This window comes from Amphiura filiformis, chromosome 1 (genome assembly GCF_039555335.1).
Source record: "Amphiura filiformis chromosome 1, Afil_fr2py, whole genome shotgun sequence".
NCBI classification, from domain to species: Eukaryota; Metazoa; Echinodermata; class Ophiuroidea; order Amphilepidida; family Amphiuridae; genus Amphiura; species Amphiura filiformis.
The window spans coordinates 71,321,786-71,346,505 of record NC_092628.1 but is presented as its reverse complement, the minus strand read 5'-3'; the positions used below and the strand labels follow the sequence as shown (position 1 = coordinate 71,346,505).

At 38.3% G+C, this 24,720-nt stretch overlaps 1 protein-coding gene across 1 annotated transcript; it reads right to left on the bottom strand.

Annotated features, from left to right (window-relative positions):
- Positions 1–2,584: 2,584 nt before the first annotated feature.
- LOC140152554 (eukaryotic translation initiation factor 5A-1-like) lies at positions 2,585–24,444 on the bottom strand. Its single transcript, XM_072174944.1, has 5 exons — positions 24,296–24,444; positions 20,263–20,441; positions 17,114–17,218; positions 13,153–13,284; positions 2,585–5,959 (listed from the first exon to the last, which is right to left on the bottom strand). Exons 2-5 carry the CDS (start codon positions 20,425–20,427, stop codon positions 5,894–5,896), a joined length of 468 nt encoding a protein of 155 aa, XP_072031045.1. The 5' UTR covers positions 20,428–20,441; positions 24,296–24,444; the 3' UTR covers positions 2,585–5,893.
- Positions 24,445–24,720: the final 276 nt, after the last annotated feature.

Genomic DNA, 24,720 nt, shown 5'->3' with positions numbered 1-24,720 from the left:
CAAGAGTTCGTTTTCAAGGAAAATGTATCTACATGTAGTGAAAATAATAATCGGATGCATTATATAGGCACACAAAAAACGAGATTTGTCTCAGGAAACCGCGAGCGCAGCTTTTAAAATTTGCATTGAGCGCATTCGTTTCCCACGTTTTGAAAGTTTTTTTTATTTTGTTTTACATTCACCAAAAATATAAAATTCGGCCGCGGAGCGGCAAAAAAAATGACCCAAAAAATATAGAAACACACAAAAGTACAAGTACAAACCTCTTGCCCCCCGATCCTGGGACAAACTTTTTTTTTTGGCCTTACAATACGCTAGTCTGCTACCATGTGGAAAATAACGGTTTACCCTCCCCTAGCTCACTTCAGGAATCCGAAATATTCCTTGTGTACGTAAATTACATTGAGCCCATATCCCAAGTATCGCCCAATCCTTAAGCATCGAAATTGCACCATATGAGTATTGGTTATGTATTGATATTACTAGAATTTTTTTTGCAAAACATTTTATTGTGACTTTATACAGAATCTCGTTAATCAATGTGCTAATTTGTAAAAAGAAACTTATCAGTCAACCGAGAGTAATATCAGCTGATTTGGCAAAAATGATTGAACAATTATTCAAGAAATGGCTTGTATTTTTACCTAATTCTGTCATTTCGAGTAACACATTTACAACGTTACAATCTCATTCCGTTCGATGATCACATACTGTTTAAGTATACAAGCATGGAAATAATCCACATTAGATGAAATCAAAAGTGATACAATACAAATTGTTTGAAATATGCAGAGTTTGGTAAAAATAACGATCACACCAAAATCACAAGAAATATCACTGAAGACACGTGTTGGGTGCGTTATCAAATACTTCAAACGAGATAAGCGTACCACAAACATGCAATCAACAGCTCAACAGATGAGAATCTCTTCCAAAACGAGTTTGAATAGAATTCCCTCATGTTGCAGCGTGTGTAATTTGTGCAGGCAAAGGCAACCCACCTTAAAATCCAAATGTACCCAAGAAAAATGAGGTTGCTTGCTGGCGTTTGTCTTTTGTGAATTAATGAGAAAGATACTTTTTTTTTTATTATGCCACGTATTAACGTATATGCAACGTGTATCATAAGCTTTTTTGAAATATGGCGGGCACAAAAGGGGAGGGCGTGCTTTGATTTGGGCAATCTTTTGTCAGCTGAGAAGCATACAAAGATTACCCAACCAAAGTACGTCCTCCCCTTTTGTGCCCGCCATACTTCAAAAAGGCTAATTGGGGAGACTTCACTCACTTACAAACACAATGCAAAGGTTAACACGCAATTGAATGACAAGTATATTCTTTTCCCCACATGACATTCCCCAAAACATCTTGTGCTGTATCTGTGATAAATCATAACGTACAGCATGTTCAGTGTGATAAAATTTGGAGATACCACACATCGATAACTAACCACTAATCTAGCAAGCCGAATCTTTTAATATTAAATTATAAATAAGAGATTTCAATCGAATCCAACATTTTCTTAATAAAAAAATTAATCAAAAAATCATATTTTTTATTTATCTGTTAAGGTACCTAACAAAAATGTACCATGATCATATTCTAAGGTCATTATGTTATCAAAAATATTAACATTAATACAATCAACTATGTTATTTGACATTGTGAGAAAACCTTAAGACTAGGTCTCTGCTACAAGGTATGGTTTTTAGGAAATCTATGCGACACTAGATATACCTAATAGTTCTTAATACCTTGTAAGAGGCATTTCTGTCTACAAAAGAAAGTGTTCAAACTGTACCCATGGTTAAGCTAAGAAATTCAAAATCTACATGTTTTTAAGGAAAATGCAGCTAATCAGTCAAAATCGTTATGATGGCACAGCACAGCTTCTTGTTCCCGCTACAATAAAATTGGTCAGATATGAATCATATGATCTAAGTACCTCAAACTGATGAGATGGACCACTTTTAGCAATAAACTTCTATTCACCCTCTGCACCGTCTTGTTCCTGCTACAATAAAATTGGTCAGATATGAATCATATGATCTAAGTACCTCAAACTGATGAGATGGACCACTTTTAGCAATAAACTTCTATTCACCCTCTGCACCGCACCAATCTTGCTACTAAAAAGCCAAGTTCTCCCTGAAAACGCATTGAGTAACATGTGCATTGTTTCTCGCACTTTTTCTAGCAACACGCCATTAGGATTTATACTTCCTACATGTGTGTGGCATCTTTCATGCAATTTGAAACTTTCTTCTGAGAAAATCTTCGATTTAATTTGTGCTTCAAGCTGTTCAATGAAAAAGACCCTTTTTACCTTTTACTACACAGCATGGGTACCCTATATCTTTGGGGCAACTGAGAGTACCAGGAAACATACATATAAATATATGCCTTTACAATTCTAATGATTTCATATTTTTGTAGTAAAGTTTTTATTCTTTAGACAACTGCAGAGAACAATCATATAAATAAGTTGGTTGAAGTAAATAGAGATTTGCATTTTGCAACAACTAGTATACAAACATTAAATGCACATGTTGAAATGAAGAAACAAAATAAATTGTACAAAGACTAGGTTCTTGCTGATGAATTTATTACACACGAAAATTCACCAAAAAGATATCTTGGATAGTAGTTCAGGAAAATTCTTGGATACATACAGGACAATTTCAGATTGACAAAAGCATGTTTATCCAAAATTGTGGATGTCTACAGCAAATGTCCATGCCAAAATCCTTCAATTTTTACCAATCATTTATTCATTAAGCACTTCAGCCAAAGATCGCAGGTGGTGTGTATGCAGCAATGACGACATGTGGGTATGTTAATTGGCAGACACTGAAGGACTTGGGCATTTATTTTCACAAGATTTACCACCACAAGCTGTAATAAGATTCAAATTGCCAAGTACACTTTTTAGTTTATATAAGATTGATATTGGATATACCCAAATAGTTAATACTCAAACATGTGGGTTATTTCTATACATATTTGTACACTACTTCCCATTCACAATCATCTTCTGTTGATTGCAATTTAGCTATACTTTGTTTAACTTTTAAATGGTAAAAACAATTTGTTTGTTGTTGCGGCACATCGATAAAATCCCAACTTGAACCTAAATTCACATAAGTGCACGTGAGGCAGAGTGCCACTAACGTAGGTGCTGCACCAAGCTGAGTGCACACCATTCTATATCCATCCACGATGTTATGACTTTAGCCATTTATAAGTGGAACAAAGTATAAAGCAGAGCATTAATCATGGCGATAGTTGTTAATATGGCAAACATACAGATCTCAGTTATCACACCTCTGGAACAACATCTTCCAGTTCCAATTTCTCAACTGAGGTAGCAAAAGTCCTTGGATTGATTGAGGCTTGCTATAGATCACAATTCTTTGGATTGTTCACATCCCAATACCCTTACTGGACAGTCAGCAATGACCTTCTTACAGCCGGTGATGACATCTGGACTGCTTCAGCTTTTGAAATTGTGAATACAGTACATATTATATCTGTAAAGATTTGCATTTGGCATTTATCAATGATTACAACTAAAATATTGCTTTCTTAATGTAATCCAGTAATGATAGCTGTGTCATTGCACATGCAACTGGTTCATTTCTTTGTCGACATAAAAAAATTTCTATCGTACTGAAAACAACATATTTTGAAACATGATTTTGAACTTAAATTCAATGAAATCCAATTACATAACATGCTGGAGTGACAGTGATCCAAGTCTTGCCGACCAGCCAGCTCAGGTATGTGCTTAACAAACATTACATCTAATTTAAAGACATCGAACAATCATAGCCCTACATGGCTACAAACCATTTCATTTACCCCATACTAATTTAGGCATGTGTATGACTTGTATACAAGGTTGCCATTGATCATTTTGTATATAAAAACAATCATTGTTTGTGAAGCACATGCCATCTGGATGGAGATGCAAGTAATGAATTGATCGATGTTACTAAGATCACTTGCTCTTTAATTAATAAATCTGTTTGCATATGGAAGACTGACTATCAATTAATCAGTCGGTCCATCATGCAAACCTGCCTGGTTTACATTCAATGTAAGTATGAATTACACTATTTTATTATGTTACAACTTACTAATTGAATTACATTTCGTTTAATGATAATGTAACTGACATGCAACTTTTGTTTTCCTAAACCCCTTGGGAGCATTTTTGTTTGAGTAAAACTTTGATCATTGCTATTAGTGAAAACCTAAAAGAGTAGTAAACAAAAGCCAGTGTCACCTTTGTTCCACAGTACACCATGCTTATAGTTTACTACAGCATAAGTAAAACCAACAACCAGGCCCAAATTATATGTGGTATACACGGAATTTGTTTCCCATCAAAATGCTCCTCTTTTGCACCCCTGAAACAACCACCTCTTCTCTTTGATAAAAAAAAAGAGAATTTATAAAGAAAAACATAATTAAACAAGCCATAAATGAAATAAAAGAATAGCTTTACAAAAAGTAACTTTTTCAATAAAGATATCTACCTATATTGCATGACCTAGTTATGGGTTCTGGGGAATAGGGGTTGTGCTTACAAAGAGAAGGTGATTATTATATCTAGTGGACATCGATATCTCACTGCTGACAAATGCACGCAGTATTGACATATCTTCACCCAAAGATGTTTGTGAACAAATTTGACTCACCAAAAAGATGACAACTTAACAAAACACAAGCCTACATTGGATTAACTTTGCAAAAAGTTTCACAACAATCAAAAACATTTGCTGCGAATTTTTTTGCATCTTTAACTTTTTTGGCAGATATTGTGAATTGTCAATTGCACCTTTGGTTGTTAGTGTATCTAATAAGTTCACAGTGGAATATTCCAGTTGAAGTCCATACACCCCTAGGGAAGACATTCATGAACTTAACCTCCCACACAGGGGGTGTGAATTTCAAATCGTTTTACCTGAATGGGTGACTATTTGAAATATACAAGTGCGGAAGATTAAGGTCATTTCTTCCACAGGGGGTGTAAGGATTTTAACTGGAACAGCACATTGCACATGTATCTGAAACAGACACATGAAATTTGTGGTTGACAATAAGGGAAAAAATAAATTCTATTTTGTTGAATTTTACTACAAGACTTTCAGAGAAAAACGGTTGAAAACAGGACCATATAAATTGGAAAGAAAAAAGAACAGCCAAATAAAATTGTATGTGATGTAAATGTACAAATTTTCTAACATGCTCTGAAAAAATGATCACTATTTTAAAAATATATACATTCTACATAACGATTAAATGTGAATGGTAGTTTTGTGTTGTTTTTCTCCTTGCGCAGGCTAACATACACTGGACAGGATGCGTTTAATTTGACGCATGGTATAACCTTCAACAACAAGCAATTAAAATAGTCTGTATAGATATAAAATTCTGAGATGCGGCATACAATGGTTTTTTGACACATTTGGATTTTTGTCAGTTTTTACAGACTGTTGTTTTTGCTGTTGTTGAATCTATTTACACAATTGGCTTGCACCTGTTGTATTGTATCCCATTACTGATTTGTTTAATACAATTTCTGGCAAGGCCATGTCTGTATGCGACAGGTCAATACCAATTCAAAGGTCCTTACATGTAAAAAAAATAACAATAATAATAAAAATATCAATTTACACCCTGTCCGAAAAGACAGCGTACATTTGCCCACTTGACAAACTAATGAGTAGAGAACTGACAATAAATTAAAAAAACACGTCAGTGTTACTCTAAGATACATATTTTGTCTTTTTTTGTTGTTGTTTTCCCACCAATATTAGACAACCTTTAGATGTCACTGGTTGTTTATTACCTACAGAGGTGGCTTCCTTATGTTGCCCTGCATCCTTTACTTGGATGCCATGTTCTTCAGTGCTATAGCACTTTCGCTACCCATTGCTTTTAAGACAGTCACCTAAAACAAAAAAAAAGGAAAATTACGAATAAGCAGAGTAATGGAAGAGAACATGGGCCTTTTCCGACTTCATTATTTCTGAAGTTTAAGTCCGAAGTATATGAAACTATACATTTTATGGGGCACCTATTGGGGGGGGGGGGGGCCTTTAAGTTCAAACAGGCAGTTATTGCAAGGTTTTTCACCCCTTTCCCAACTCTGACTCGCCGTACCTCGAAATGACAGAGCGGGTCACATATGTTCTAATATTATATATTATAATTTGCATAATTGATTAGCATTGATGCAAATTAGCGCATTAATTATGCAAATTAGAGGGCAGAGCGACAATATAATACATTAGAACATATTAGAAATACTGACAAGTTTCAAAGCAAAAAAAAAAAAAAATAACACCCCTGGTTTCTGGCACAAAGGAAAATTTACCAAACTACAAATTCAATGGCTATTTGTGAGTATTTCACCACAAATAAGAGAAAATTGCAAGCTTGAGATTCATTGCATATGAGCATCACTCGACAAAATTATGATCCCTGGTAGCCATGATGTGTCATCCTCTTGTAATTCTATAAATTATGATTGGTAGTAAATTAATGTTACACTTTCCACACAGGGAAATAGACTAGGAGCCCAGACAATTTATTCAGCTCAGAAGAGACAAAAGGTTTGATGGTCTGATTATGTTAGTATAGGCCCATGATTCAATATTCCATATTGCTGCCGGGTCACAGCCTGTACGTTCAGCCTGGGGGTCACAAAATAGGGGGCCAAAAAATGCATTTATTCAGCTCAAGAGAGACATGGACAAAACTTGTTGGATATCACTCCCAGGAGGATACTATTCATGCCTATAGCAATGACAGCAACTTTGGCATGTACAGGGCCCAGACAGTAGCCCCAAAGGGGCCCGCCCATATGGTGTTATTCAGCTGAAGAGAGACAAGGATGAATCTTTTTGCATTGGAACTATTACACATTGGGGTGCACAAAAATACCAATGACAGCAACTTTTTTCTGTACGGGGCCCAGACAGTAGCCTCAAAGGGCCCAATGTCTCATAACTGATTTATTCAGCTGAAGAGAGACATGGATGAATCTTTTTGCATTGGAACTATTACCCATTGGGGTTTACAAAATACCAATGACAGCAACTTTTTCCTGTACGGGGGCCCAGACAGTAGCCTGAAAGGGCCCGATGCCCCATAACCAGGGACAGGCGATTTGGATGAATTTTTCTGAATTGGAACTATTACCAATTGTGGATTACAAAAATACAAAGGACTGCAACTTTTTCCTGTACGGGGCCCAGGCAGTAGCATCAATGGGCCCAATATCCCATAACTTGTTATTCAGCTGAAGAGACATGTGGGTGGATCTTTTTGAATTGGAACTATTACCCATTGGGGTTTGCAAAAATACAAATGCCAGCAACTTTTTCCGGTACGGGAGCCCACACAGTAGCCTCAAAGGGCCTGATATCCCATACATTTTAGCACCCCGTCTGGTAAGTTCATCAGAGTTTATATATACCAGTGCTGCAGAATGGGCGTCAAGTCTACACTTCATCAAAAGTCAGAGCTGAAACATTTTGCCAGACCTTTGCCACTAAATGTTAGCTTCCCCACACAGAAAAATCTGCTCCTGAAGTGAATTTCAGCATTCTTTTTATTTATTTATTTATTTATTTATTTATAACATTTGGCACAAGGCCAGGCAGATCCAATATTGATTACACAATAAATTGAAGGATTGCCCTTACATTAAAATCAAAACATTACTAGAAAATACATAATCAATACAGAATAAAGTAAAACAAAAATAAATAATGTGAACTGGTTAGAGGAGGTGGGAAATGGCCAATTTGAAGGCCTTGAGAGAAGAAGCATTGACAATAACCTCAGGGAGATAATTCCAGATGGAGGAGGCAAACGGATAAAATGATCTCTGGGACAATGAAAGCCATGGAAAGGAACTTGAACAGCGCTGGAATTGAGGTTTCTTAGACCGGTCTGGGATGAGGCTGGAAAGGGTCGGGAGAGGAAAAAAGTTTGGCAAAGATTTTAAATAAGTGACACAGAGAAGCAAAATCACGACGCTTACTAAGAAGAGGTAGGTCGGAATCCAAGAGAAGGTCCTCATGGGAGTAGACTCAAGACGGTTGGTAAGGGTTATGTTCAGAGGATGCCAAGTAGTATGGTACAGCCATACTCCAGAATGGGGCGAACCGAGGCCAAGTACAAAGAACGATTGATTGGGCTGATTGGAAAGATCTATGAATGAAGCCGATGATTTTGCGAGCCTTTTTGCATATGTGATCGATGTGAAGATTCCAAGAAAGCTTGTCAGACAGCCAGACACCGAGAAATTTTGCAGAAGAAACACGCTCAATAGGCAGGCTGTTAAGAGTGAGATTGAGATCCGGAAAAGGGTCCTTCTTAGTGGAAATGACCATGACTTTTGTTTTGGAGGAATTGACAGAAAGGTGATTAAGGGATAACCAAGAATGGATGGTATCAATGTCGGATTGGAAATCAACCAAGTCATCAGGAGCAGAGATAGGCTTGAAGAGAGTAGTATCATCCGCATAAAGAACAAGAGAACTGTTTAAAGAAAAGGAAGAAAGACACAAGTCATGCTCAAAGGAAAAGATAGCCTTCAAGGTCAAAGATTTTCGGAAGCTTCTTAGGAATCTACAACCAGATAAAGCTACTGATCCTGATGAAATCATTGCAAGCGTCCTGAAGGAATACAGCGCAGAACTGGCAAGACCACCGAGTCTGCTGTTTGAGCTTTGCTTCTGCAAGGAAGTTTTTCAAAGCCAATGGAAGACTGCATTTTTCATCCCTATTTACAAGAGATGCGAAGTCTAATTCATCTATGAACCGCGCCATCTCTCTGCTCTGCACCATCAGCAAGAGCATGGAGGCTGTTATACAGAACTTCAGAAGTACCTCCTTGGAAACCAATTGATATCAGATAGACAGTTTTGATTTAGGCCATACCACAATATAACTGATATCTTTACTATTCTGACACAAGAGTGGTCCAACTCCCCGGACGTGGACGACCTGCGTCTGACTGCCCTGGATATCAAAGAAGCATTCGATAATGTCTGTCATTGACTTTGCACTCATGGCAAGTAGTATCCGGCAAGCTGCTCATCTGGATTAGTAGCTACCTGACATATCATTCCATCAAAGTTGTCTGTATCTGGCCATCCTCCATTAGGGGTCAATATTGAACCCACCATTGTTCTCGGTCTTCAGTGATGACCCGGGTGATGAGTGTGAAACCCAATTCTACCTCTACGTAGATGATTCCACCTTGTTTTGTAAGATTACATCCAGAGACAACCCTGCTAGCCTGAACGAAGACTTGGAGAAAATGAGGATCTGGGCAGATAAGCATGACAGACGGATGGTGACCTTCGAGACATCGAAACGTAAGGCAATGGCAATATCAAGATATATATTCTGTTTGGTACCACCAAACTGGCTGAGAAGGAGGAGCTGGAGATCCCGGGACTCACAGTCGACAGCAAGCTGACCTGGACATAGCATATTTCTAACGTCTCATACAGAGCAAGACAGGAGTTGGGCGCTCTGAAGAGAGTTGCAAATAAACTTGATGTCAGAGATAGAGCAACTGTTTACAAGGCTAAAGTTGTGCATTGTGATGGAATATACCTCACTGTCTAAGATGAGGGCCAGCATACCCACTCTAGGATTACTAGACTCTATCCAGAGGAAGGACCTTCGAATCATAAGCGTGAGCGAAGAAGAAGCAAGTACAGAGCTGAACATCACATCTCTCCATCAAAAACGTCAAGTGACTGCAACAACAGTCCTCTATAAAATGCACACCAGCTTGTTCCCACCAGATCTGAAGGCACAGCCACTAAAGTCATTTGTAGTCAGAAGGGCTACCCGCTCAAGCCTGTCCATGCCTTGCCATGCTCTCACAGTATGGTGTCTAGGACCATGCCTACTGGCAGGGCCTTCATCCACACTTCAGTTCACGCTTTGGAATAGCGTACCAGATGGGGTAGTCGGAGAGCAGCGTGCATAAGCATCTTATTTCACATGTCTGATGCTTTACCCTTCACTCTTGTTGTTCCTAAGCTACTGTGAACCACTGATTGGCACATGTGGTTTTCTTTTATATAGTGCCTATATAATCGAGTGGCTATATAAGTTCTTGAATGTGTCACTCCTCATGGGCTATTGTTCACTTTAGTATTTAAAAAGCAGTAAAAATGTTTTTCAGCCAAAAAGACACAGATCTTTTGAATTGGAACTCTTGCATATTGGGGTTTACAAAAATACCAATGACAGCAACTTTGTTCCTATACGAGGGCCCAGAAAGTACCCTCAAAGGGCTCGATGTCCCATAACTGGTCAATCAGCCAAATGTAATGAGCATGTTAAAATGCAGTGGGGACGCCATGAAGGAAGAAAGTGTTAATTTTAAATGCTCTCTTTTCCAAACAAAATTGGTTTAACATGAGGGAATAAAGTCGCATTGTGCGAATGAGGCTTTAAAATTGGCTACTGAAGAAGCTATCAATTGCTGATATTGATATCGATGAAGTACCTTTCTCCTGCTGATATTCGTATTGATGAAGTAGCTATTTTTACTACTGGTGATATCAGTATTGATGAAGTAATTACCTACTTCTGATATTGGTTTTGATGAAGTAGCTATATCTACTGTTGATATTGGTATTAATGAAGTATAATAGCTGTCTACTGCTGACATTGGTATTGATGAAGTAGTTATCTATTGTTGATACTGGTGATACTATCTTATGCTAGCTGAATAAACCAGTTATGGGACATCGGGCCTTTTGAGGCTACTGTCGTGGCCCCCTATACAGGAAAAAGTTGTTGCCATTGATTAGTATTATTTTGTAGACCCCAATATGCAATAGTTCCAATTCAAAAAGATCCATCCATGTGTTTATTTGGCTGAATAACCAGTTATGGGATATCTGGCCCATTGAGGCTACTGTCTGGGCCCCATACAGGAAAAAAGTTGATATCCTTAGTATTTTTGTAGACCCCAATGTGCAATAGTTCCAATTCAACAAGATCCATCCATATGTCTCTTCAGCTGAATAACCAGTTATGGGATATCTGGCCCATTGAAGCTACTGTCTGGGCCCCCGTACAGGAAAAAGTTGGTGTCATTGGTATTTTTGTATATACAATGGGGAATAGTTCCAATTCAAAAAGATTCATCCATGTGTCTCTTTAGCTGAATGGGTAGGTCATTGGTAGATCACCAGCGTGGCCATCTTCGAGTCTAATTTCACCCTTCTTAAGATGAGCACTCCTGGTGTAATTCACGTTCTCTTGCAAGATGACAAAATTGGATAAATCAGTTAAGGGACATTAGGCCCTTTGGACAATTTGAAAAATCGGTTATGGGATATTGGGCCCTTTGAGGCTACTGTCTAGGCCCCGTACAGGAAAAAAAGTTGCTGTCATTGGTATTTTTGTGCACCCCAATGTGTAATAGTTCCTATGCACAAATATTTATGCATGTCTTCCTTCAGCTGAATAACCTGTTATGGGGCATCAGGGTCTTTAAGGCTACTGTCTGGGCCCCTGTACAGGAAACAAATGCCGTCATTGGTATTTTTGTGCACTCCAAGTCCAATGTGTAATAGTTCCAATGCAAAAATATTTATGCATGCCTCTCTTCAGCTGAATAAATCAGTTATGGGACATTGGGCCCTTTGAGGCTACTGTCTGGGCCCCGTACAGAAAAAAAGTTTCCGTCATTGGTATTTTTGTGCACCACAATGTGTAATAGTACCAATGCATATAGATTCATCCATGCCTTCCTTCAGCTGAATAACCTGTTATGGGGCATCGGGCCCTTTGAGGCTACTGTCTGGGCCCCTGTAAAGAAAAAAGTTGCTGTCATTGGTATTTTTGTGCAACCCAATGTGTAATAGTTCCAATGCAAAAAGATTTACGCTTGTCTTCCTTCAGCTGAATAAACTGTTATGGAGCATCTGGCCCTTTGAGGCTACTGTCTGGGCCCCCGTACAGGAAAAAGTTGCTGTCATTGGTATTTTTGTGCACCCCAATGTGTAATAGTTCCAATGCACAAATATTTATGCATGCCTCTCTTCAGCTGAATAAATCAGTTATTGGACATTTGGCCCTTTGAGGCTACTGTCTGAGCCCCGTACAGAAAAAAGTTTCCGTCATTGGTATTTTTGTGCACCACAATGTCTAAGAGTACCAATGCATATAGATTCATCCATGCCTTCCTTCAGCTGAATAACCTGTTATGGGGCATCGGGCCCTTTGAGGCTACTGTCTGGGCCCCCGTACAGGAAAAAGTTGCTGTCATTGATATTTTTGTAAACCCCAATGGGTAATAATTCCAATGCAAAAAGATTCATCCATGTCTCTCTTCAGCTGAATAAGTCAGTTGTGGGACATTGGGCCCTTTGAGGCTACTGTCTGGGCCCCCGTACAGGAAAAAGTTGCTGTCATTGGTATTTTTGTGCACCCCAATGTGCAATAGTTCCAATGCAAAAAGAGTCATCCTTGTCTCTCTTCAGCTGAATAACACCATATGGGCGGGCCCCTTTGGGGCTACTGTCTGGGCCCCCGTACAGGCTAAAGTTGCTGTCATTGCTATAGGCATGAAAAGTATCCTCCTGGGAGTGATATCCAACAAGTTTTGTCCATGTCTCTCTTGAGCTGAATAAATGCATTTTTTGGCCCCCTATTTTGTGACCCCCAGGCTGAACGTACAGGCTGTGACCCGGCAGCAATATGGAATATTGAATCATGGGCCTATACTAACATAATCAGACCATTAAACCTTTTGTCTCTTCTGAGCTGAATAAATTGTCTGGGCTCCTAGTCTAAAAACACCAGGTCGCCATTTTAACATCATTCCGATGGGCCAGTTCTCAACATACATATTACACAACACAATGAGGACAAGGAATCAAAGATTATATTAACTTCGCTCCACAACATTGTTATGGTGTTAATGACCTGCGTTTCATGACCTTTCAAGCATCGTTAATCTCATTTCCCAGTTCCGCGATCGGGATTTTTTTCTTTTTCTTTTCTCATTTTTTCCAGCCAATAAGAATTTTAAAAATCTGGGGAAATAAAAAAAAATCTGGAAATCCGGAAAAATCACACCCGTGTAAAACTCACCAACACATCTTCACCATCATCAAATTTGGTTGTAATCTCTTTCCCCAAGTCACTTTCTGGCACCTTGAGGTCCTCACGTGTGTCACCATTATCTTCCATGAGAGACATGTATCCGTCGTCAATGTTGACCAACTGAAGCAACAAAACAATAACAACTATTGATCACACTTCCATCCACAATTGATTTATATAAGGATATCTCTGTTATCCAGAGTTATAAGTTATGTGAAACGCCCAGTTCCCATTCAGTTTATAAATGTGCTCCTCCTCCCCCCTGATAGGTGCCTTTAACTTAATGACAAATCAATCAGGTAGCTATTCAGTTTTTATTACTTTATACTGCACATCAATGTGGCTGCCTTATGAATAACAATGTAATAAATATACTTATCTTACCATTGCTTAATATTTGATTCAAGTTTGGTAAATTAGGTACCGTCATTCAGTTTATACTTTCTCAGATTAGGTGTCCGTTTTCTATCTTGCTCAACCACTTCTTCTTTGTATACAGTTTAACACCCCTGGTGGGGAAGACGAACCGGGTTGTGTGGTGTGCGCATAGATGCTAAGCAGGCCTTCATTTATGAAAATAGGAGGAGCTCAGTTAGTCACTCTCCTATGTGTACTGAGGAGCTTGACAAGGAGCTCAATTATGTAATATCAATATTAAACCATAGGATTTTCAAGAGGTGAGGAGCTCAATAAATTGAGCTCCTGAAATACTGTTCAGGAGAGCTGTAGGAGCTCCGGCTCAATTGAACTCCTCAAAAATGAAGGTCTGGCTAAGTTACTGGTGGTTAATGACTTGTGTCTTGAATTGTTTGGGATCTTTGATATTTACTATCTCCTCTGGCAAACTGTTCCACTCCTTAAGAGTCCTAGGTAGAAAAGAATGCTTAAAACAGTCTTTGGATGATTGTACTTCACTTGCAAGATATTTTGTTAATGTTCCTCACTCTATCTGGGCAGCAGCTAGGAAATCTGCACGGAGTTTCCACGCCATGTTCTGCTGCATCATTTACCACATTAACATTTCTTTGGCTCTTTGGGAATTTGGCTTTCCAAAGCCTGCACTAGGATTGTCCAAACTGCTGTATAGTATCAAAACCTCTCTAATGCAGAATCACAATGAACAACTTCTGCAAGGCACTGTGACAACAAAGCACCAGCTACCCAAGACATGTGAATTTGTTGTATTTGCAACAAATAATCTACAGTTCCTGGTGGATGACATGCAGTGTTGCTTCTGACGTGTCATGGAACGATCTCCAGTTTTACAAGCAGTGTCCGAAATAAGCACTTATCCTCTTGTCCTAGAATCACTGGGGACAACCATATTGAGCTATGTACTTATCCCCTGGACAACCACTATATTTTACCTCCAAAAGTATGACACATTTTGGGGACAACCAAAATGTAGTGAGGACAAGCAGAATTTATGCTTTAGTTATCCTCGAGACAACCTCCATACTCATATTTTCCTTATTTCGGACACTGTTTACAAGCGCCTCCTGCAGTATGCCGATATCAGTTCCGGTATTGCAACAAGTGCACACAAAGCCCTGAACAGACATCTGTAGTATCTCACCAAAGAGATGGTACTGCTTGCTCTCTTCAGTGGAAAGGTACCAGCACAAGAGAGACAGGCTTTAGCGAGAAGAGGACAAGCAGAATTTATGCTTTAGTTATCCTCGAGAAAACCTCCATATTTTCCTTATTTCGGACACTGTTTACAAGCGCCTCCTGCAGTATGCCGATATCAGTTCCGGTATTGCAACAAGTGCACACAAAGCCCTGAACTGAGATGGTACTGCTTGCTCTCTTCAGTGGAAAGGTACCAGCACAAGAGAGACAGGCTTTAGCGAGAAGGCTACTTGAAGTTGAACCTGATGCAGCAGTACCAGGGTTCACAGTTTTTCGCATCCAGGACGCTTTTTGTACTCACTGGACCCGGAAAAAGTAAGATTACATAACCTGAATGACTCCAGCAGGCTGTGCTTGGACCCGGAAAAAATCCCATCCAAGAAATATTGTAAACATAGTAAATAGCATTGGCGACATTATTGTAACGTAATATTTGCACGATCCAAAGAAAAGTCCACCTCTTCTACAGTTCCCCTTGTATCACTAATCAAACATCTGTGCATGAAATAGCGATGAGTGAGCCCACACTGTGTATCATGTAGCAGCGAATGAAAAGTTGTTAAAAAATATGCTGTGAGCCGACTCGACTGAGCTGAGACGGTGGTACATTTCCTGGTGAGAATTACGAAAACATGTTTTTTGCGGTAGATGTATTTCAACTAAGGCAAATATAGCAAAATAACAAATAATTTAGATGATTAAAGTAGTGCAATATTATTTGGTAATTTTATTGAGAATAGTAGCCGATCGCGGCAAGTCGTCTTTTATCCAATAATTCGGCTCGACTTGGATAGGTTTTTGTTGCCGAATTCGACATACTCCATGCGCGCCAGCTTGGAACCCGCAAATTTCAACTAAATGGGATCTGAATGGGTCCAGCATAAAAAAGTGGACCCGGTTATTTGAGAGCAAACTGTGAACCCTGAGCAGTACTAAAGCCATGTGTTCGCTATGGCTCAGGCTTTGGAAAGCCAAAGTTCCCTGACCCTGAGAATATCACCCGGTCAAGAGTCCTAGCTGATTTTGCAGTCAAGGACTTGTGGTTCACTATGAACATCCTGCAGATCAATGACAAATTCCTAGCAGACAATGTTGACACTTGGCCGGAGTCCTCAGCTTATCTGCAATCTCTTAGCAATGTTAGAGCCGTCAATGTGGTAAATGATGCAGCAGAACATGGCGTGAAACTCAGTGCAGATTTCCTAGCTGCTGTCCAGATAAAGCACTTGAGGTCAACATTATCAAAATGTCTTGCAAGTGGTGGAGCAAGATAGAAAACGGACACCTAATCTGAGAAAGCGTAAACTGAATGACACTACCTAATTAACCAAACTTGTATCATATGGACTGATAAATATTAAGCAATGGTAAGATAAGTACATTTATTACATTGTTATTCATAAGGCAGCCACGGTGATGTGCAATATAAAGTAATGAAAACTAAAGAGCTGCCTGCTTGATTTGTCATTAAGTTAAACGCACCTACCATGCACAAAGTTTAAGCTTGTAGTGTGTGATGGACCCATTTTCCATGTAGAAACAGCTGTAAATAGAGAAACATGCACATGGCAGCTATTATTATGACTTCAAATATGTCTGAAAATAGCTGCCTTTTTGCTTAATTCAAATGGATTTCCATTTAATAAACAATTTCTTCTAAACAAAACCAAAATTTACTCACTAGTTTGATGGATTCTGCACTCTCTGTGGCCGGGATTCGTCCAAACGAAAGAGTTGATTATCAACCAAAATTAAAATGACGCTTTCTTGTATGAAAATTGAAACCGTCAAACTACTAACTAGTAAGTGAGTAAATTTTGGTTTTGTTTAGAAGAAAATGTATATTTATTTATCTTCAAACCTGATGAATCCATTCAGTGAATGATGCATGACATGTGTTAAGATGGTACTACCATCCCCTGATACATTTTGTGACTAATACCGGTAATTGCATTTTTCTCAAAAAGTAACTACACACTGATAACAAAAGTTATGTACATTATAAGGGCAAGGAATCCAATTACTTCACTGAATTTCAGTGATTCAAAACAAGTGGTTCATTATATAATTATGTTTAAAAGAAATGAGGTACATTCTAGCAGTACCTCTTTTCTCATCACAAATAACGTGCGCTTGTCTTGAAGCATTGAAATTCCAGTGTAAACTGGATTCCTTGCCCCTATAATATACATAACTTTTTTCCCCAGTGTGTTAGTATTTTTTGAGAAAAAATGCAAAAATAGTCACAAATTTATCAAGGGGTGTAGTACCACTTTTAGTAACAATGAATACGCTGGCACAAGAATCATGAACTCACCTGGTAATCCTTACGTGTCACATGGGGGACATTCATGTTATGGGTAGAAGGACAAATATCTTCATACTTCTTAGTAGTAAATATATCTATACCAACAAGATGAACCTGAGAGAAAAACAAAAATAGCGATGGGAACGTTAAACGCATGTACCGTTAAGGTTAGCAACTATTTTAAACTGTTGCGATTTGGTAGTTCACAGCATTTTTTTTTTTTTTTTTTTTTCCGTAAATTTTATTCCCTGTACTTGGAGCTGGTGGTGGAAAAAAAAAAACATACAAAATGGATCCACCAGCTCCCACAACACATCTTACATTACCAATGCTATACAAGTATAAAATTTACCGGATTTTTTAGAAAGAAAAAAAATAATATAGCACAAACAACAATGAATATTTAATGGTATACAATGAAGAAATTATTTCTAAAGGCATAGATAATTATTACAGGGCAGGAAAAGAAATTGTGTTAACATGAAATATATGAAAAGGGTTATACAAGGCTTACGTGACAATGTTTACCCAGCCTTCCCAAAGTTTATCAAAAATGTGTGTTTTTAAATTGCAAGAAGCCATACACTTTAGCGTATTATAATAATACTTCAGTTCTTGTTTAAAAATGATCAAATCGGGTTTCCTTTCGCTCATTTTTGATTTGTAAATATGAAACTTTCCTAACACAATAATTAAATTCCTCAGATAATTACCATCTTTACCAAACATAATATCTAGTGGGGTCAATGTAACAAATAGGCTATGGGAGGTATTTTCTGTAACATATATTTGTACTTTGATCCAGAAACATGACGAAACTGGACATTTGATAAAAAGGTGGGATAACGTCTCCTTCTCTTCATTACAAAATGCACATAGATCGCTTTTGACGCTTATTCATTTTAAACAACATTGCATTTGTTCCTAGAATTCTGTGTATTATTCTGTACTGAAACCATCTTAATTTTACATCATTTGTAAATTTGAAATTGCGACTACAAATGTCTTTCCATTCTGTTTCTGTAAAATTGCACATTAACTCACTTTGCCATTTACACTTATCTGTAGGAGATCTGTATTGAACTTTCAACAAAATTTCATAAAATAATCTACATCCCTTTTTGTTTGGCTTTAACAGATCCATTACAATTGGATTTACAAAACCATCTTGCTTCATTAGTTTTTGCTTAAATTTGAAACCACCTTCAATTGCATGAATAATACTATAATATTCTATAAAATTGGTATGAATATCATAGGTTTGCACAAAAGAATCAAATGTTTTAAAGCCACCATTGTCATCAAGAAGATCATTTATCACCAGAATACCTTTCAAACTCCAATGTTTGTAATGGATCGGTTTACAACCAATGATTATTTTATCATTCCACCAGAGATATTGCCTAGCAATCGAGTTATAGTCCAAATTCTGGTTATTGAAAGCACAAATAACCTGCGACCAGGAGGATAATGTATCATACCAGAATTTATTTGAGATCCTATCCTTAATGTCTTTAAACCTATATGTACCGAACATGAAAATTTCATCCCGAGTTATATTGGCTGTGAAGTAAAAAGTTGCTTCCATTTTTGCTCCCCAAAAGCAATTCTTCTGATCCAAGATGTTTTTAAAGCGCTTAAATGGTTTACAACATTAGGCATTTTAACACCACCATTTTCATAAGATTGCGCATTTGCTCCTTTTAATTTTGTCTGGTTTGCCTTGCCAAATAAATTTGTAAATTTCCTCATTTACTGTTTTAAAATAATCAGAATTTGGATTTGGCAACATTTGACCAATATAATTTAGCTTTGCAAGTACGAGTGATTTTACTACGACTACGACCAAGCACAGTAATATTACGCTTTGACCACATCAAGATTTGATTTCTCATTGATGTCAATGCTTTGTTAAAATTAACATCCACCATATCAGATAGGTTTGTACTAAACGTAACTCCCAACATGTCAACGATACCATCAAAATGCCAATTTAATTTCAAATTCTTGCATATTGGCTCTTTCCTGTGCTTATTTGAGCCTATCCAAATTGCAGAGGTCTTTTTTCACAGCATCTTTTGAATGGTAGTGAGCTTTTGCAAAAATGGCATTGATCATTTCATAGCGAGTGTGTAAAAGAATTCAAATATCACAGATATACTTTTGTAGGTCCTGTGGTTCTTGAGTTATGTTGTAAAGAGGGCTGAAACAACAATACTTTTGTAAAACGTATAACTCATTATATTAATAACAATAAATCAAGCAAATTTTCATATTACATGATTTGTAGAATGAATTTTGCAAAACATCAAAAGTGTTGTTTTTTAATAATATATTGATTTAGATAACCTGTTAGAAATTCCTGTTTGGTGAGTACCTGGCATTCATGAAATTTTGCCGTATTTCAACTTGACATTGATGCATGTTTTATGCTAAACGCACGCATCACCGATGCGTTAAACGTTTGAGAAAATAAACAGAATAACACATCCCTAAACATAATGTTGGATTATTGAAGAGCTAGCCTTTGCTTGGTGTCTTTTTATTATGTTCATCATTGTTTTTAAATTGAACCACTTGTTTTTGTGACATAAGGCCAAAAAAAAAAAAAAATTTCTCTCAAAGCATGTGCACGCGTTTGTAAAATCCCACGATTTGACAAAAAACAAATGCGGAAATTTTTTTTATTTCAAAAAAATTTTTTTTAGTTTTTTCCAGAAAAAATCAGCGAAAATCAGACTTTTTTCTCAAAATACCATTAAAAAAAGTCGGGCATTTGTTTTTTTTAAATTTCTCGTGAGCTTTGAGACAAACCCTTTTTTTTTTTGGCCTAATTTATAGACAATATAGCAATTGGCATAAAAACATGGAGAAACTACATCAATCGAAGTCTAGATCAAACTAAGAAATGGGACAGTCCCAGGTCGTCGGAAGATATGGTAGTGAACACCACGCATAGTAGATCTTCATGAGAAAAATGGGTTATACATGGTCATTGGCAGATTGTTAGTGTGGAGGGAGTGTAATCAAACTGGCTGCGGAGCAGCGGAGGAGACTTAAGCAATTCCTGGAAGAAACATGGGATAGCAGACAGATCTTCACACACCCATTATACATCCAGGAATCACTACAAGAAAAGATAAACAAAAACATCTCACCTTAGCATGTCCGTGCTTGCCAGTTTTAGAGGTTGACATTTCTACAATTTTACAGGGGCGTCCCTTGATGACCACATGTCCATTTTTACGTAGAGCTGAACACTGCTGTGGGAAGGTGTCGGAGGCACCAGACTCGGCGGTTTCAAATTCATCAACATCTGCCATGGTGCCAAGTTATACTAGAAATTGATTGAAAAGATATAATTTAGATGCTTGGTTCAGTTTTAAATGCTGTCATGCGTTTGAGCCATTTGGTGATTTGGTGACATACATATCAAGCACCAGCCATACACAATTTCAAAAGTGCTTCAAAAATTATTGCTGTTAGTATGGTTTTTCAATTTTGCTTTCCTGATCACATAATTTTGTGAAAACAATAATTTATTCCATTCATTGTTTCAGACTTTCACTGTTACCCAAAAAGGACAGCCAAGAAATGGCAGAATGAGTTTGATCTGGGAAAAGAATGGCTAGAGATTGAGCAAAGTGGGGGTCATGTCAGCAAAATAATAAACAAAATTATTATGATAGAAATCCAGAATTTAAAACTGCTATAGAATATTTGAAAACTGCTATGCAAATGCAAAATGGCAACTTGGCAACTGCTATGATAGCAGTTTTGCAATACAATTTTTTTCCTTAGCGCGAGCCCTGCTCAATCGTCACAATTTTCGTATTTCCATTGCTTTACATGGTGTCATGCTTCACTGATTCTGATGCGTTTTGAGATACATACGTAGCTCTACCCTCTATCCTCCTATCCATTGTAGGTTTACCAGTGGCCTGGTTTGAGGATAAGACTTCTCGATCAAGCCCAAGGTATTAAAAGACTGGAAGTTTCATGTATGCCGAGTTCAAAATACATACATGTACAGCGGGTCCCCCAAAAGCAACCGTGAGTGAGGCTGAGGCGCCATGATTTTCCTACCGTACTGGTCTGCAAGACCCCCAGAGATTTGAGCAAGTACAGTGTAGAGGAAAATATTGTGTTGATAAAATTCAGCATTCAATGCATTATTCATGCATGCATGACGGAAGGCGATGACGAATTCTACAACCCTAAAATACATCTATACCTGCACTAGCGAAGTTAAATTCATCCCTACCATATTCCACTTGAATAAATTGGACTTCTCCTGAACAGAATTCTTGCCGGGAATTCTTGTTGAATGACTTCATTTATTTGCTTTTTCGTCCTTTATTTTGAGGATTTTTACGCAGATTTATGATCAAATGGGGAAGCAACAGGGAAAGTGACAATGACGCGAGCAGGGACTCTCCACGAAGTGGCAAAACTGGTTTTCAAGTTCAGTTGCAATCTCACTTCCTGCTTTGCGATCTTGCTACTCAGGGGTCGATTTAGAAAATAAAAGTTACATGCACCACTGCAATTTTTCCTTGAATACAATGAATATGGGCTGAATAGAATATTCCATGCACAGGTTACTCGAGAACTCTAGCATCGAATTTGCAAATGATAATTATGCATTCCATGCTAGCGTATGTTGCTATCGTTTTTCATTCGGTCAGCATTGCAATTTTTTCGCAACAGGGGGTTAATTTTTCTGTTTATGTTGAAATTTAGAATGAAAATTATTTTGATGAGTCAACTGTATCTTTTGAATAAAGATTGCCTATTTTGAGCAGTCCAAAATTTAGTTGAAGTGCAACAATGTTTAATAGCAACATTTTTGCCGCAATCGCCCGTCTTGATCGGCTGTGTTTACTAACATACATGGTGTCATGCTTCAGCAAACTAGATTTCGAATGCAACGATGGTCTCGTCAAGCAAATTGGTGGCCAGACATCTCAATTGTCAAGCAAGGCACAGGCAACATTTTACATGCACAGAACCCTCTAAATTTAGCCTTGTCGCTACTCCACGTATGGTGGTCCAGCCAGGGAGATTAACACAGGTGCAAATGTGCTCTCTACAATTATAGATGTTGTTATACCTGGCTTGAATGTCAAGAAAATAATGAAACCAGCTTGTCAGGGACTCAGGTGTCAAATTTTTGGGGCATCCATTTTCAAGGCCATGGCACTGGGCAGACATTAGTTCACCACGTAAACTTATGGCTCAAAATTCGGACCGCTCGCCAATAAGTTTACTGCTTTCTATGTTTTGAAATTTGTTGACGTTTTAACGATCCCCGATCGCTTATTTTAGCCGTGTCACGTCACATGCATGACGCTGGTGGGTACCAACCAAACTTCAGAAAGAAAAAAAACCTCGATCGCCGATAACGATGTGATATGGGACTTACATACGATTACACAGAGATATTTCTTGCCAAAATTTGACCATTTCTAGGCAAGTTGGCCCTACTTTGTCTGCGTTATATGAAAAAGGACAGTCTTAAGTAAGTATAAGTGCAACGCTTTTGATGTTTTGATGTTTTGGGAGACTGGGAGGGTTCAGAACAAAAAATGATGGAGCCTATTCTTGACTGTGTAATATTCCTTCACCACATTGCCGTCGGAGACAGTCTTATACGATGGACAGATAGTATCAGTTTGTGAATGAGGACATCGTATAAGTTCCTTGTACTAGGCAGACATTACAAAGAAGGGCACTAGCCCTAGAACTCTGGCCATAGTATCCGTTTTTACTTCTACTAGGGCCAGAGGCACTTACATTGAAAAATTTGTTGGAGATGCTTGAACGATCCAGTACAAAAAATGACAGCATTTCAATGCTTGATCGAGGTCACTAATTAACATGATAAAACCCACTTGAGAACACACAATCGCCGGTCATTTCTAAAGATGCATTTATACTCAATCGCTTTTGGAGAAACCTGAATCGCACGCATGGTCAGTGTACTAAATCGCCATCGTATTTGCCTGCTGAGCATGCGCATAATTCGCTGGTCTTCAAAAGCGACACGTCACGCGACACGTGGGCCTATATTGACACCCTCTGTCGGTCAACGTTCTCTAAAATTGCACACATAACTTGTGTAGTTAGCGACAATGATTCAGTCTGGGTATAAACACAGCTTTACACAATGACTAATTTACATAGGTACAAAAGACCGTGTTCATGTACCGTTACTCAGCCAAACATGGCAGAGTAGGTCCCGGATCTTCTGTACATGTTCCTATCTCCTCAACGTTATACCTTTCCAACAAGGAAAGAGATACGAAAGGCGAACATCTAAAGGGCACCAACACATGACCAAGCAAGGCAAAAATGAACAAGCAATTGACATGACCCTGGAAATTAGCTAGGACCCTCCTGGAATTTCAGAGCACAGAGACGCGGCAAGGGTTCAGACCAGGACCGGTCGTGAACCCTTGGCTTTGATTTTTTCGAGGCCTGCATATTTCTGCATACATGATATCATTGAATTGTTTTGTGACATCATCATGATCATGCATGATGGTTTGATGGTGAAACTGAAAGGCATTATGATTTATTATGCTAAAAGCAATTCTTGCCGATTTCAAGAGGGTGTTCCTTTTGACAGATGCCTCCCCCACCGAAAGAGCCGAGAGAATAAACACAATTATATAGTCAACGTGTACACACGTAACGTATTGCACACACGTTGCACACATTCATGTGCATGTGATGTATTGTCACAGACAGTGATTTGTGTACATCGATTTACCGGACATGCAGAATAAAACACGACAATCGGCCTCCCTCAATTGGACTGTTTATTCAACAATTATGCGGTGTCTTTGCATTTCTTTAGGGGTTAATTAATCACTACATCATTCTTCATTGTACAACTGAATAGAGGAAATGAGACGTTAACAAGATACTAGATGGCGGGAACCATCATCAATTCAATGAATTGCAGTTTATGTTGTGGTGCAACATCATGGCGGATATACATGACAAGCACAAGAATAAATCGCCGAAAAAAATCATTGTGAAAAATGACCTTTGAAAATAGTAACGACAAAATCGAATTATCTGACCACTTTTTATCACTAAGTGTACCGTCTCATATCCTCAAAATTATCAAACTTGATCTGTAAAGTTACAAATACGACAAAACGAAAGTTATTTTGTACTCACATGTGTTCAGCTGGTTCAGTGCTGGAAACGGGAGAAGAAAAGGGCGCATGTGTAGAAGATTCCAATGGGTTTTTTTCGCTCGGGAGGGGTCTCATAATTGGAGCATTAATCGTATCCCTCAAAAGTTGGACTACTCCAAAATCGACAGCTACAGGTATGAGAGTTTGAAAATGGATGCGTGAATGCTGGAATTAATACAGAGAAAATACTGACGAATTCAGTGACTTGCTCCTGGGATTTGCTGATTCAGAAATTTTTGCACATTTGTTTGTTATCACAGATGTGCGAACATAGCCTGCATCATGAGCGCCACAATGTTGGGGCTTGAAATGTTGGGGGGGGACAGTCGGCCTGAAATGTCAAACAGTGGATGAAAAGAATAAAATTTGCCGAAAGGAAGCCGGGGGCCCAGGCCGGGGTCACCA

What these genes read in the sequence shown, in the direction of transcription:
- LOC140152554 (XM_072174944.1), bottom strand. Translation starts at nt 20,427, where the DNA reads ATGGCAGATGTTGATGAATTTGAAACCGCCGAGTCTGGTGCCTCCGAC. An exon ending in GCAAGCACGGACATGCTAAG is followed by an intron (nt 17,219 to 20,262) that starts GTGAGATGTTTT and finishes TTTTTCTCTCAG; the next exon opens with GTTCATCTTGTTGGTATAGA. An exon ending in TGACACGTAAGGATTACCAG is followed by an intron (nt 13,285 to 17,113) that starts GTGAGTTCATGA and finishes TTGTTGCTTCAG; the next exon opens with TTGGTCAACATTGACGACGG.